The 14,226-nt window shown below is 41.6% G+C and overlaps 1 protein-coding gene across 1 annotated transcript in view; it reads left to right on the plus strand.

Moving 5' to 3' along the window:
- LOC132828282 (CMRF35-like molecule 5) overlaps window positions 1-14,226 on the plus strand; it is a 29,538-nt gene that overhangs the window by 15,023 nt on the left and 289 nt on the right. The window contains exons 4-6 of the mRNA XM_060845258.1: window positions 8,385-8,515; window positions 10,780-10,832; window positions 14,099-14,226. The exon at window positions 14,099-14,226 is cut by the window's right edge and continues 289 nt beyond it. Coding sequence (XP_060701241.1) covers window positions 8,385-8,515; window positions 10,780-10,832; window positions 14,099-14,226 — 312 coding nt within the window. The remainder of the gene's footprint in view (window positions 1-8,384; window positions 8,516-10,779; window positions 10,833-14,098) is intronic.

Raw genomic sequence — 14,226 nt, forward strand, 5'->3', positions numbered from 1 at the left:
GGAGGGATTGATTTTATACCATGCTGCAAAGAACTCTATTTCTTTGCTGTACTCTGTCTCATTGCTGCCATTTGGATACAGAACTGGCTAAAAGGTAGAAGACAGAGGGTGGTGGTGGAGGGTTGTTTTTCAGACTGGAGGCCTGTGACCAGTGGAGTGCCACAAGGATCAGTGCGGGGCCCTCTACTTTTTGTAATTTACATAAATGATTTGGATGCGAGCATAAGGGGTACAGTTAGTAAGTTTGCAGATGACACCAAAATTGGAGTTGTAGTGGACAGCGAAGAAGGTTACCTCAGATTACAACAGAATCTTGACCAGCTGGGCCAATGGGCTGAGAATTGTCAGTTGTAGTTTAATTCAGATAAATGCAAGGTGCTTCATTTTGGGAAAGCAAATCTTAGCAGGACTTATACACTTAATGGTAAGGTCCTAGGGTGTGTTGCTGAACAAAGAGACCTTGGAGTGCAGATCCATAGCTCCTTGAAAGTGGAGTCGCAGGTAGATAGGATAGTGAAGATGGCGTCTGGTATGCTTTCCTTTATTGGTCATAGTACTGAATACAGGAGTTGGGAGGTCATTTGTGGCTGTACAGGACATTGGTTAGGCCACTTTTGGAATATTGCGTGCAATTCTGGTCTCCTTCATATCGGAAAGATGTTGTGAAACTTGAAAGGGTTCAGAAAAGATTTACAAGGATGTTGCCAGGGTTGGAGGATTTGAGATATGGGGAGAGGCTGAACAGTCTGGGACTGTTTTCCCTGAAGCGTCAGAGGCTGAGGGATGGCCTTATAGAGGTTTATAAAATTATGAGGGACATGGATAGGATAAATAGACAAAGTCTTTTCCCTGGGGTTGAGGAGTCCAGAACTAAAGGGCATAGGTTTAGGGTGAAAGGGGAAAGATATAAAAGAGACCTAAGGGGCAACCTTTTCACACAGAGGGTGGTACGTGTATGGAATGAGCTGCCAGAGAAGTGGTGGAGGCTGGTACAATTGCAACATTTAAGAGGCATTTGGATGGATATATGAATAGGAAGGGTTTGAGGGATATGGGATGGGTGCTAGCAGGTGGGACTAGATTGGATTGGGATATCTGGTCGGCATGGACAGGTTGGACCATGCTGTACATCTCTATGACTCTATCACTCTATAAATCAAGGATCCAGATAGAGAAGGGGGAGCAGAAATCTCGGTCTCGGAGGTTGGAGATAGGTTTGTTTGTGATTATATTGTTGAAGGTGGAGCTATAGTTGATAGCTAGGGGCCTGACATAGTTATCCTTGCTATCCAGCTATTTATTTGTCAACAGGAAAGTTTCCTTCAGGAAAGATAACCTGTGACAGTGATAGCCAGGTACTCTAGATGTGCCCATGATATAAGACCATAGGAAATAGGGAAAGGTATGGGCCATTCAGACCCGACAAGCCTGCTCCACCATTTAACAGGACCATGGCTGATCTTGCCCTTTCCCAGGAACTCTTGGTTCCCTTGCTAATAAAGAATCTATAAAGATTCTCAATCCTCTGAGAAGAAATTCCTCCCCTTCTCAGTCTGAAATGGGTATCCTTTCATTCTAAGTTTGCGAATTCTGGTCCTCGACTCTCCCATGAAGGGAAACATCCTCTCAGCATTTACCCTGGCAAGCCCCTCTAAGAATCTGATATGTTTCAATGAGATTGCACTTCATTCTTCTAAACTTCAATGAGATTGGTCACAACCTGTTTAGCCTTTGCTCATAAAACAGTCCCATCATACCATGGATCATCTGTCTCAAAGAAACCTCTCTGCAAATGATATCCTTGCTCAAATAAGACAAAAACTGCTCAAAGTACTTCAGATGTGGTCTCACCAGCACCGAGTATAGTTGCAGTAAGACTTCCCTACTCTTATACTCCAATCTTCTTGAAATAAAGGCCAACATTCCATGAGCCTTCCTGATTACCTACTGCTCCTTTGTGCTAGCTTTCTGTGTTTTATACACAAGAACCTCCAAGCCCCTTTGGGTTGCAGTGTTCTGCAGTTTTTCTCCATTTAGATAATACTGTCCTATTGTTCTTCTTTCCAAAATAACAATTTCACATTTTCCCACATTATACCCCATTTACGAACTCTCTGCTCACTTACTTAATTTACCAATTTCTCTCTGTAAACTCTCTGTATCCCTCTCAGAAATTGCCTTTCCACCTATTTTTGGACAGTCTACAAACTTAGCTGCAGTATTTTCACTTCCTTCCTCCAAGTCGTCAATATGTATTGTAAGCAATTATGGTCCCAGCACTGAAATCTGTGGAATTCCTCTTAATAAATCTCACAACTTCATCTTTTTGTGAGCTACCTTATCGGATGTTTTCCAGAAGTCCAACTGCAACTCATCTACTGGTTCCCCTGTATCTTTTATGGTTGAGGCTTCCTTGAAAAACTAACAAATTACTTAGATACAATTTACCTTTCATGAAATCATGCTGACTCTGCTTGATTAGATGGTGATCTTGTAACTGTTCAGCTATTGTGTCCTTAATAATTGATTCCAATATTTCCCCAAAAATAGATGCTATGCGAAGCAGCCTACTATTACTTGCTTTTAGTCCCCATCACATTTTGACTAGGGGTGACACATTGGCAGTTTTGCAATCCTCCCAAGATTGCTCTATAATGCAATGATTTTTGTCAAATTACAACCAATGCATCCATTATCTCTATAGCTACCTCTTTTAGGATCCTCAAATGCAAATCATCAGGACCAGGGGACTTAACTGCCTTTCGTCCTATTACATTGTCTAATATTACTTCTCAAAATCAGTGATGATTATGGTACTTAGTTTCTTCCTTGTATTCTTTAGTATTAATGGTATGTTTGAAGTATCTTCCATCTCAAAACTGATGCAAAACACCTGTTTAATTCCTCTATCATTTCCTTGTTCTCCATAACAATCACCCGAGATTCATTTGTAAAGGATCTGTGTTCACTTTGACTTCTCTCTCATATCATGAAACTCTAAAATATAGGAACAGGATATTTAGAATATTGAGTCATGCTCCATTATGCAATCATGGCTGATATATTTCTCAACTCTGTTCTCCTGCCTTCTTACTGGAATCTTTGAACCTCTTACTAATCAAGAACCTATTTACTTCTCTCTTAAAGACACTCACTGACTTGGCTTCCACAACCTTCAATGGCAATGCGATCTGTAGATTCACCACCACCTGGCTGAAGAAATTCCTCCTCATCTCAGTTCTAAAGGGCTGTCCCTTCACAATTTAATTTTAAATTCTATCATTTTATGATCATTCCTTGTCAGGGGACCTTTTATTATGAGGTCAATTATTAAACCTGCCTCATTGCCCATTACTAGATCCAAGATAGCCTGCTCCTGTGTTGGCTCCATTACATATTGCTGTAGGAAATATTCCTAATATACTCTACAAATTCATTGTCACAGCAACCCTTTTCAATTTGATTAACCCAATCAACATGAAGAATAAAGTCTCCCATAATTACTGCTGTATTCCTTTTACATGCTCCTATTATTTGTTAATTTATACATTTTCTTACAGTCTAGCTACTGTTTGAAGGTCTGTACAGACTACTACCAATGTTTTTTTTTCCCTTGTTGTTATTTACCTTCATTAAATGGACTCTATATCATCTCAGCCTAGTTTATATCTCATAACTATCCACGTTTCATCTCTTATTAACTGTGCTACCCCACTATCTTTTCCTTCCCTTCCTGTCTTTCCAAAAGGTCAAATGTCCATGAATATTAAGTTCCCAGTTTTGATCTTATTGTAACCTCCCTCTGTAATGGCTACAAGATCATATCCATTTACCTCAATTTGCACCATCTACCTTAGTCAGAATGTTTATGTATTATGATGCAAAGCCTTTAGACTTGCCTTTTGCCATCTTTGATCATTCTAACTTTTATTCATACTATGGCCCATTTTGCCTTTTAGCCTTGATTGGGCGGTCTACTGTTCTCTCTACCATTACCGTCCTTGATTCTCCTTCCATTGTCACTTTGTCTAGGTTCCCAAGCCCTGTGATTCCAGTCGAAACCTAGGACATCAGTCCTGGTCCTGTTGAGGAGTAACCAGTCCAGTTGGTACTGGTCCTACCTCCCTCGAACCAATTACTTTTGAGTCCATCTTCCCTTTACCTCATTAAAACAATATAGCCCTTACAAACTGTAAACCACAAACTATAAGCGATAACAGTCAGACCGCCTGACCCACCGTCTGTACTCAGCTTATCAGCAGCTTCCAGTTGCCTTGTGTCACTTTTGAATCTTGCCATCGCCTCAGGGGCTCCATCTCTGGATTGAGGGAAGGTGACTCTGGGCAGCTCCTTTGAAAGTTTACCTATGTCTTTGACCAGCTGCTCCTTGCCAGATTTGTTCTATCTTTTTGGATTTTGGTGCTCTGTCCTGTAAGACTTCTGTGAAGTCACTCTTTCTCCTTATGCCTTAAGTTTTTTTACTCAGTGTGTAGTCGGGGTGTGGAGTGCACCTGCCTGCAACAGTAGTAGACCTGTCAACTTTAATGGCATTTAAAAAGTCATTGAATAGGTATATGGACAACAATGAAATAGTGTGGGTTAGATGGGCTTCATTTTGGTTTCTCAGGTCAGTGCAACTCTACGTTCCCTAAGACCTTGCTTTTAGGGTACAGAGCAGATGTACTCAACAATAAAAGAAAAGCAGGGACTGACCATCTCTCCAACCTTTGACCTAACTGCCTGGTTCACCAAACTCCAGTTAGAGTCTAAAGCAACAAAGCAGCCCTCCAGAGCTGTCACAGCTCTGACATTCTGGAGCAGTCACACATACCTGCAGTTTGGAATGGTCCTCATCACATCCAGGATGGGAGACAAAGGCTAACTCCTCAGGAGCAGGTTGACAGCACCGGTCGGAAATCCTCAGTCTGATGCTGAGGAAAGTTACAGCAATGCACATGCCTCCGAGAGGGCAGCACTGAGCCCACCATGGGAATGCCAAAACTGAGATTCCGGTGCCAGGCTGGCTCATGTGGTGCTCCGAAATGTCTCACCCCGAGAGTGACACCCCGCCCTCCCCCCCATCCCTCACCCCCCGCCCCATCCCCCACACCCCCACTCCCAGCACACCCCACCATCATCTCATGCTGGGTCCTCCATGGGCTCACTTCACAAAGGCTTGGGACAAGAGTAAATGTAGGAGGGAGAGGTATCCTCTGATGAGGAAGAGAAGACAGTGATGCTGAGATGTCCCATAAGGTCCCTCACAGACAGGAAGGAACCAGTGAAATAATCCCCAAGTGGGTGATGGCACTTGCATGGTGGACACACAGCAGTGACAGAATCTAGATGGTCTCCATCCTTCACACTGGTCTAGAGAGGTCCCTTGGTATCACTGCCTGATATTGCCTGCTCTCCACTCCTGTAATATGTCACATTGGCAATGTACAGAATCACATTATCAGCTTGTAGGCAATTGTCCTGCATGACATGCCTTTGCAAAGATGAATGAAGTAATATCACTACACGTGTCTGCTTGCAGTGAGAACATTATGCTACTTCCTTCATCAGGTTCAGCAGATTGTTCATTCCATGCCTGAACCGGTTCCAGGATCTTTTGTACAGATCGCTAGCATTGATCTGTGCTGCAACCTCCCTGCACAGACTGCATAGAACTGATGGAGGCTTTCCCAACAGCATCCCTGAAAATAAGGACCTCCCTTCTCTCCTGGATGGCCTGGAGCAGATCCTTTAGTGCAGCATTGCTGAATCTTAGAGAGTCAGTAACTGGTCCGAGAGCCCTTTGAGGGTGGTTTGGGAATTAGTACAAGCTCAGTTGGCTGTACAGCTGGTTTGCATGCATAGTGATGCCAACCGAATGGGTTCAATTCCCTACTGGCTGAGATTACCATGATGGGTTCTCCTGCTCAACCTCTCCCCTTGCCCAAGACAAGGTGACCCTCAGGTTCAGCCACTACCAGTCCCCTCCCTCTAATGGGAGAGCAGCCCATTACCTTAATGGTATTGTCCTGTGCACACACTGTACCTCAACAAGATCAGAGCAAACTATTCAGACAACAATGTAATAACAGAGGAAATCTGGGTTAGACATTGCATCAGATTGTCTCTTTCTCATTCCACAGCTTGAACATTAACTGCACCTTTTATGTATTTCAACCAGTTCCACTTTCCTTAGACTGTTTGGCTCCTGGTGACCAGGTGAATATGTATCTGTGCATGCTGCATTTGTTGGCTCTTTTGCTCTCCATATAGTCTTCATGGTAGTTAGCTATGGCATTAAAACTATGTCTAGCCTCTTCTGTTACATATATTGGATAAGCAGATGCTACCAAGGTGGCCTCTATACATCCTACTGAGTATGGCAATATACTGCGATATCTTTCATAATTATTCCCCCTAATTACCCTTATACTTTTACCACATATAATGCCCCCAGTAGGTGTGTCCAATATGGATCAGGTATTAATAAGGCAATGCTTACCTTTTGGAGAGGTCTACATGTGGATGATTTGATTATTTTTGCCATAAAATTGTAATTGTAGAAGTGAGATTTTAGTTTAACCTTGCTAAAGAGAGCTGTTTTGGAATCATAGAGATGTACAGCATGGAAACAGGCCTTTTGGTCGAACCAGTTCATGTTGACCATAATCCCAAACAAAACCAATCCCACCTGCAAGCCTTTCCTATTCATATAGTAATCCAAAGGTCTTCCCTGGCTGAGCTTTCCCCAGGCTGTTTTAATCCCAGCTACTTTCAGCAGCTCAGGACCATGTCATAAAGCTTTATCTGTTCTTTAATGATCAAAAGATCGCCCACATATTGAATCTTAATCTAAACTTCATGTAAATTTCTCATTGAATATTTGAATTAGTAACTTTATCAAGGTATATATCAAGTTTTAGTAACTTTATCAATCCTAATTTTAGAAACAATTCTCCCCAGACTTGGGGGTTTTAAAGGGTGCTTTTATATCAAAGACACAAGCCTCTGATCACAGTCAAATGGTCAGGCTGGTCAAAACCAAAGGCTAAGAAATTAATCCTTTTTTAATGTGTATAAATTTCTAAAACCACACATATTGCAATATGGAAGGCATATGGGGAAATTAAAAGGTACCTTGTCAGCAGAAATGGTTATTTCCCGGTCTTTGAAGGAGGAAGGTCAAAAGTCACCAATGGGATGTGCAGGCTCAGTGGATAAGCCATGGCAAATGCGGGGTTATGAGGATAGAGTGGGGGTCTGGGTTTGGGCAGGATTTATTTGCAAGATTACCAAATGAAACACAAACAAAAGAGAACTGAATACAGAATAACTTAACCTATGCAAAAGCCCAACAGATTATCCGAACTTAATAATGCTGTTCCACATACAGAACAACCTCAATTACCGAAACAAGATGGGCGGAGAGTATTTCATTCAGATAACTGAGAGTTCGAATAATTGATTGCTTGGATAATGGATAGCATTTTTACAGGACCTTGAGATCTTGTTTGGATAATCCAAAATTCGGATAATTGATGTTCAGACAATCAAAGTTGTTCTGTACATGCAACAATCCCCATAAACACCCCTTGGCAAAAAAGATAAAATCAAACGCAGGGTCTTACAGGACAGAGAGAGATGACAGAGAGATTCAGCTTGGAACACCTCCTTCCGTGGAGCTGTTTCTCGGACCAGCAGCCTCAAAACTGGCTGACTGCTTGCTCCGAACAGCCAGACTGCAAAAACCCAACCAAACCAGAGAAAAACTGAGCTGGGAGAATTGGCCACTCCCCTTTCATTGTACAAGGACTTTTCTTAAAACTTGAAAGCCTTTTGCCTAAGGTAGTATCCGTTAGTTATAATCAAATTGGCCCCAAAACCCATCAAAACTAGTCACACCAGAACCTGTGACTTCATGAAAAAAAAATAAGGACAACCTAACTTTGTTAAAGGAGCAGCACTGCCACAGTAAGCATCATTCTGAGAGGTCACAAGACACCATCTACAATCAGGTTTGAATTTACAACCTGCTACCTCAGAGATATTATCAATTGTACCAAGATTCACACCTGGACTGTGGTCATCCCAAGATCTAATTTCCTGTGTCAACTGGTTAACAAGCATTTCACCAGTTTGTATGAAATTATTTTATAACAAATGCGCGCATTTGCTTTTGAAAAACCTTTGCTAACAGAACAGGAAAAAATATTTAGTGGGATCATGCCAAATGCTCATGTGTTCACAATATAATGAATGCCAAAGAATTTCCTTAAGTGTCAATATAATGAATGGATGCTTACTTCCTAATCTACTTAGAGCTGCAGATACAGCAATGTTCAAATGTATTTCTTATTTGTCCCAATCATCTTGATTGTATTTTGCAGTGATGGAGGTTCACAATCAAATCAGATGGACAGCTGGCAAATTATTCTAACCGTAGTCATCCTGATCATCTTCCTTCTGCTCACTGCCGCTGTTCTCTTTTATGCAAAATTAAAACAGCAGAAGAAAAGTGGTATGTTCGGTCCAGATGAAAATGTAAAACTTGTGTTTAAAACGTCCATGAAAACAAATTTGCATTTCTTTATTTAAACACTGCAAAGTTACAGTACAAGCAGGAGGTTGCTGCATCCTAATGGATCTGTCCAGTTCCCTGCACCACCATTTAAACTGGGATGTTGGAGTGCTGTGTAAATGAAACTCACAAGTTAGGCAACACAAGCAGTTAGCATTATGGTAAGGAGGCAAAATAGCAGTTTCACGAACAGAAGCCAGAATTGTTTCCCCAAATTATTTATAAAGAAGGGAAATTAAATATCCTATCACTGTAAACTAGGCTAAGTTAGATGTTCATGCCTGGGACAGCAATTGGTCTCAGTGGTCGACAGATAGTACAAGGAAAATAAATATTGGCTTAGCAGCAGAGGACAGGATTGTGCTTACTCTGATGTCTTCAACAAGTTAATTACTTGCCTGTAACTGTAGATTCAGCACCAAAAATTGGGTGCATGAGCAAAGTATTGAAGACAGCTAAGAAAAGGCAGTGGAATATCAGAAACAGTTAACAATCTACAGAAGACAAAGCGAAGAGGGAAGGGAAGCAGATTAACAAAAGAGAACGTTTAAAAGGAGAAGGAACATCCGTTATTCACAAATGAAAACAACAGGGCTAATTCCAATAAGATTTTACCCATGTCTGTCAGCAGCAAGAAACCATATTAATTTTACAATGATTGGAATTTTACAGGCAGTAGTGAAGTGATGACATCACTGCTGATACTCAAGAAAGCTTCCCTTTGGCAATCCCTGTGGTACAGATTTCATTATCTCTTTGCTAAATGTTTTGCTCTGGTACCAACAATTCAGGAACCCCAGTACCTGGTATCCATGATTTTATCACACTGGCAAAGAAATTGAAGATTTATCACCAGACAACAAAAAATGTATCTTATCGTTTAATTTTTTATAATTTTAGAGAAAAAGATATAAATAGATGGATATTTGCATATGATTAAGTTAGAACCTGAAAGTTAACTTTAAAAAGTAGTATTTTAAAAAACTATGGAATCTTTAGCATAGAATGCAGAAAGTTGACTTTCCGTAAATATGAATTGTTCTTTCAGGTCTAAAGAGATTGATCAAAAATAGTTATTATTTAGTGTGCTGTTAAACATTCTTCTTCCATGAAGGCATAATTTTTCAAAGATTTTTACAGTGAGATTAATTGTACAAAATTTGAAAATTCGTATCAATCAGTGATGCCTAATTGATTTCCATTTACCAAGACTTTAATAGTGCACCCTGTGGAAGAACAGATTATCATTAACAGCAACTTCTGAATTTTCATGTTTAAAGTAGATGTGCAGATAATAAAGGCTGCTGTCAGTTTCACAATCAATGCTGATGGTTGCATCAAAATGACAACTGAATACTATAGGCCCCCACAAGGAGCTTTAAGGGCAATGTAAACTATCAAAAGTGAGGGAGAAGGAGAGAGAGAGGGAGAGGGACAATGAGATTTTGACAGGGTTTACTAATGTCTCACAACTGACCAATTAATGAATAATTACAATACATTGGAAACCAATGGATTCTGTAATTGAACACAACCTCTTAAGGTATGATAAGACACATTATAATTCTTTCAGCTACTTTTCAGAAAAACAAAATCTCTGTAGAGCATGGCAACTGGTGAAACTTAAAATCAGTTAATTAGCAAACTGGAATTGAGACCTCGATTGTTGTGAAAACACATGTAGTTACTGATGTCTTTTAGTCTGGTCTATATGAGGAGGCAATGCCTAATGGTGTCATCACTGGACTGTCAAGCCAGAGACCCAGATAATGTTCTGGGAACCTGGGACTGAATCCTGCTAAGGTGGATGGTGGAATATTTGTTCAATAAATATCTGGAATTAAAAGTCTAATGATGACCATGAATCCATTGTTGATTCTTAGAAAACTCCATATGGTTCACTAATGTCCTTTAGGGAAGGAAACTGCCATCCTTATCTGGTCTGGCCTACATGTGACTCCAAACCCATCATGATGTGGTTGACTCTTAACTACCCTCTGGGCAATTAGGGATGGGCAATAAATGCTGCCTAGCCAGTTACGCACTCCATCCATTAACGAATGAAGCATTTGTAACTTCAGACCATAGTAATGTGTCCTGTAAGTGACCAAGTAAACCATACAGTTCAATGCATTGCCAGCAACACCTGCATCTCGTGAAGACAAAAAAATGTTAAATGTTCTTATTATAATTTTATTTTTCAGTCACAGTTGAACCGAATACTCCTGGTGTTGGTAGTCCTGCTTCCTCTGTCATGGTAAGATGATGTAATGTCAAGCTCACATTGGTGGCAGGAGGTCCAAGGAGACAGTTGTTAACTCTGATTGGATACAGCATGGCATGACAATTCGATTACATGACACTTGAGCACATGACAACTGATCATGTGATGTTTGATCACGTGAGAATTGCAAACATTGGTGCATTTACCTCATAAAGGTCAGGTCACCTGTTGCTCCTGGACTTGAACCAGCCATTGCCTCAAGAAACAGACAGAGCCAAAAAGCCACAGGTGAACTATTGGTAAAGGCAAGCATAGGGTAAGGAGAAGTAGGGGTCAAAGATGAGGAAGCGATTTGTGGATGGAATTCCAAGTGGGAGGACCCTTTAGTTCAACATCAGCTAGAACTGGAAAAGTGTTGGTAACTCTGATGAGTCATCTAGATTCAAATCGTTAGCTTGCTTTCTCTCCATGGATGCTGCCTGACACGCTATGATCTCTGGCAGGTTTTTTTGTCTTCAGTTAATGATAGTTACATTCAGGTTTTCCCCTTATAAGCAAAAGCCATTTGAATAACTCACCGTTAGTCTGGATATAATTGGTGCAGCACCATAACATCTTGTCTATGACTGGTCATAAATCTTCAGCCCATAAATATTCACCCTGAAACCACAGATGGATTCTTGCATTGAAAGATGCAGTCAGGCTCCCCACGTTTAACAATATGATCTATCCCATCGAAACATAGTAACAATGAAACAGGAGTAGACCATTCAGCCTACTGAGTCTGTCCTACAATCGTGGCTGATCAAACTTTTCAATGCCCCATCTGTATAACCCTATACTATATTCTGTTGGTGATCAGAAATCTATCAACCTCTATCTTAAACATACTCAAAGACTGGGCTTCTACAGCCCTCTGCTTTAGAGAATTCCAAAAGTTCACAACTTTTTGAGTAAAATCATTTCTCCTCATCTTGGACCTAAATAACTTCCCCCTTATTTTTAACCTATTTTCCCTGGTTTTGGATTCCCAGACCTGAGGAAACATTTTACCTATGTCTATTCAATCTATCCGTTTAAGTACTTTGTAGGTTTCAAAAAGATGACCTCTCATTCTTTGAAACACGAGGGAGGTGGGACACAGTGTGCCCAGCCTCTCCTCATAGGACATTCCTGCCATCCCGGGAACAAATCCAGTGAACCATCATTGCATTCCCTTTATGGAGTGAAGGAGAGGAAAATGACACATAGTACTCTGGGTATGCTCTAACCAAGCTCCTATACAACTGAAGTAAGACCTCGCTACACCCGTACTCAAATCCTCTTGCAATAAAAGCTAACAATCTATTGGCCTTCTTCCTAAATTGCTGCTGTCTTCTTGGAACTTGGTTCCATTTTTCGGGTTCTTGTCAAAGTATCAATCCTGAACCGCACAAGTCAGTAAGAGCTGGTCTTTAGTTGAGTTTCACAGGTCAAAACCGACCGGCTCAAATTCACCCGAAGTGAGCTGAGAGATCAGAGGTGGGGAAAGAGGCTCAGCACAATCCATGCAGGATTGCCAAGGTATTGTTCAAGAGGTTCCACAAAGACAGCATTGAGCATTGGGAGCACATTGAGATCTGCCCCCTCCACCTATCCACACACCCACAAACACCCAGGACTGGATGTGAACCATTCGCCATCATGGGGAACCAGTTGACTTCTGAGTTTATTTATAATCTTAGAATTTTGCAGTACAGAAGGAGGCCATTGGGCCCATTGACTCCATACCTGCTCCCGGAAGAGCTACCCAGCTAGTCCCAATCTCCTCATTCCTGATGAAGAGCTTCTGCCCAAAATGTCGATTTTCCTGCTCCTTGGATGCTGCCTAACCTGCTGTGCTTTTCCAGCACCACTCTAATCTTGACTCTGACCTCCAATATCTGCAGTCCTCACTTTCACCTAGTCCAAATCTCCAGCCCAATCTTAGCACTGCTGCCTCACAACACCACAAGCCCGGGTTCAATTCCAGTCTCAGACGGCTATCTGTGTGGAGTTTGCACATTCTCCCTGTGTCCACATGGGTTTCCTCTGGGTGCTCCAATTTCCAAAGTCCAAAGTTGTGCAGGTTAGGTGGTTTGGCCATGGCTAAATTGCCCTATAGTGTGCAGGGATGTGTAGCTTAGATGGATTAACCATGGAAAATGCAGGGTTACAGAGTAGGGGGATGTGTCTTGGTGGGATGTTTACCAAAGAGTCAGTGTGGACTTGTTGGGCTGAATGGCCTGTTTCCCTACTGTAAGGATTCAATGATATATAACCAGTAAAAATAGCAAATACACATTCCTGGGAGCCAAGAAATGGCTGCCTTATTTGCTGAGTTTAAGATTGTTAGCCCGTCACTTAGTCTGTAGAGGGACACACCTCAATAAGGTGCAGGTGTTTGTGGGAGTTCCGTGGTGAATTTGATGGTGGGGAGACCAGGATTGGAGGGTTTGAGTTATAAGGGGAGGCTGAGTAGGCTGGGACTGTTTACTCTGGAACATCAGAGGCTGAGGGGTGACCTTATAGAGGTTTATAAATCATGAGGGACATGGATAGGATAAATAGACAAGGTCTTTTCCCTGGGGTGGGGGAGTCCAGAACTAGATGGCATAGATTTTAAGGTTAAAGAGGAAAGTTTTAAAAGGGACCTAAGGGGCAACTTTTTCACACAGAGGGTGGTGTGTATATGGAATGAGCTGTCACTATGAAGTGATGGAGGCTGGTACAATTACAACATTTAAAAGGCATCAGGATGCGTATATGAAATAGGAAGATTTTAGAGGGATATGGGCCAAGTACTGGCAAGTGGGACAAGATTAGTTAGGATCTCTGGCCAGCATGGATGAGTTGGACCAAAGGGTCTGTTTCTGTGCTGTACATCTCTATGACTCTAAGACGCTACTGGACCTTGTGTGAGTGTCATACCAGCTACAGCCACCACCTCCCCAGTGGCGCTGCTGTTCAAAGAAGCTGCCAGTCAATGATAACTCTCCAATAAGTACCTGGGAGGTACTTAATGCAAGTGACTTTGTCTAAAAGACAGATGGAGAGGGCCCTCTTGTGATGCAGTGGGAATGTCCCTACCCTGGAATGAGAGGCCAGAGAGGTGTAATAACAGCTCTGAACAGCTTGATTAAAAAAACAGTTTAAAGATGGGGGTAGACTTGCTGGCTCATTAGCCAGTGGGCAAGACCTCCTGTCCCCATATTTAAATATCTCCCTGTGAATCTGATTAATGTTGAGCCATCATTCTTCATTTGTCTCTGTTTCCTCAGGAGGATACAAATGTGATATACTCCACTGTGAAGAAGGTACCCAAAGCTAACTTGGAAAGTACTTATATTAATCTGCAGGATCTTCCACCTCAAAGAACTGCTAAAGACCAAAGTTCATCAGACTTGGT

The sequence above is a fragment of the Hemiscyllium ocellatum genome, chromosome 26 (assembly GCF_020745735.1).
Source record: "Hemiscyllium ocellatum isolate sHemOce1 chromosome 26, sHemOce1.pat.X.cur, whole genome shotgun sequence".
Classification (NCBI taxonomy): domain Eukaryota; kingdom Metazoa; phylum Chordata; class Chondrichthyes; order Orectolobiformes; family Hemiscylliidae; genus Hemiscyllium; species Hemiscyllium ocellatum.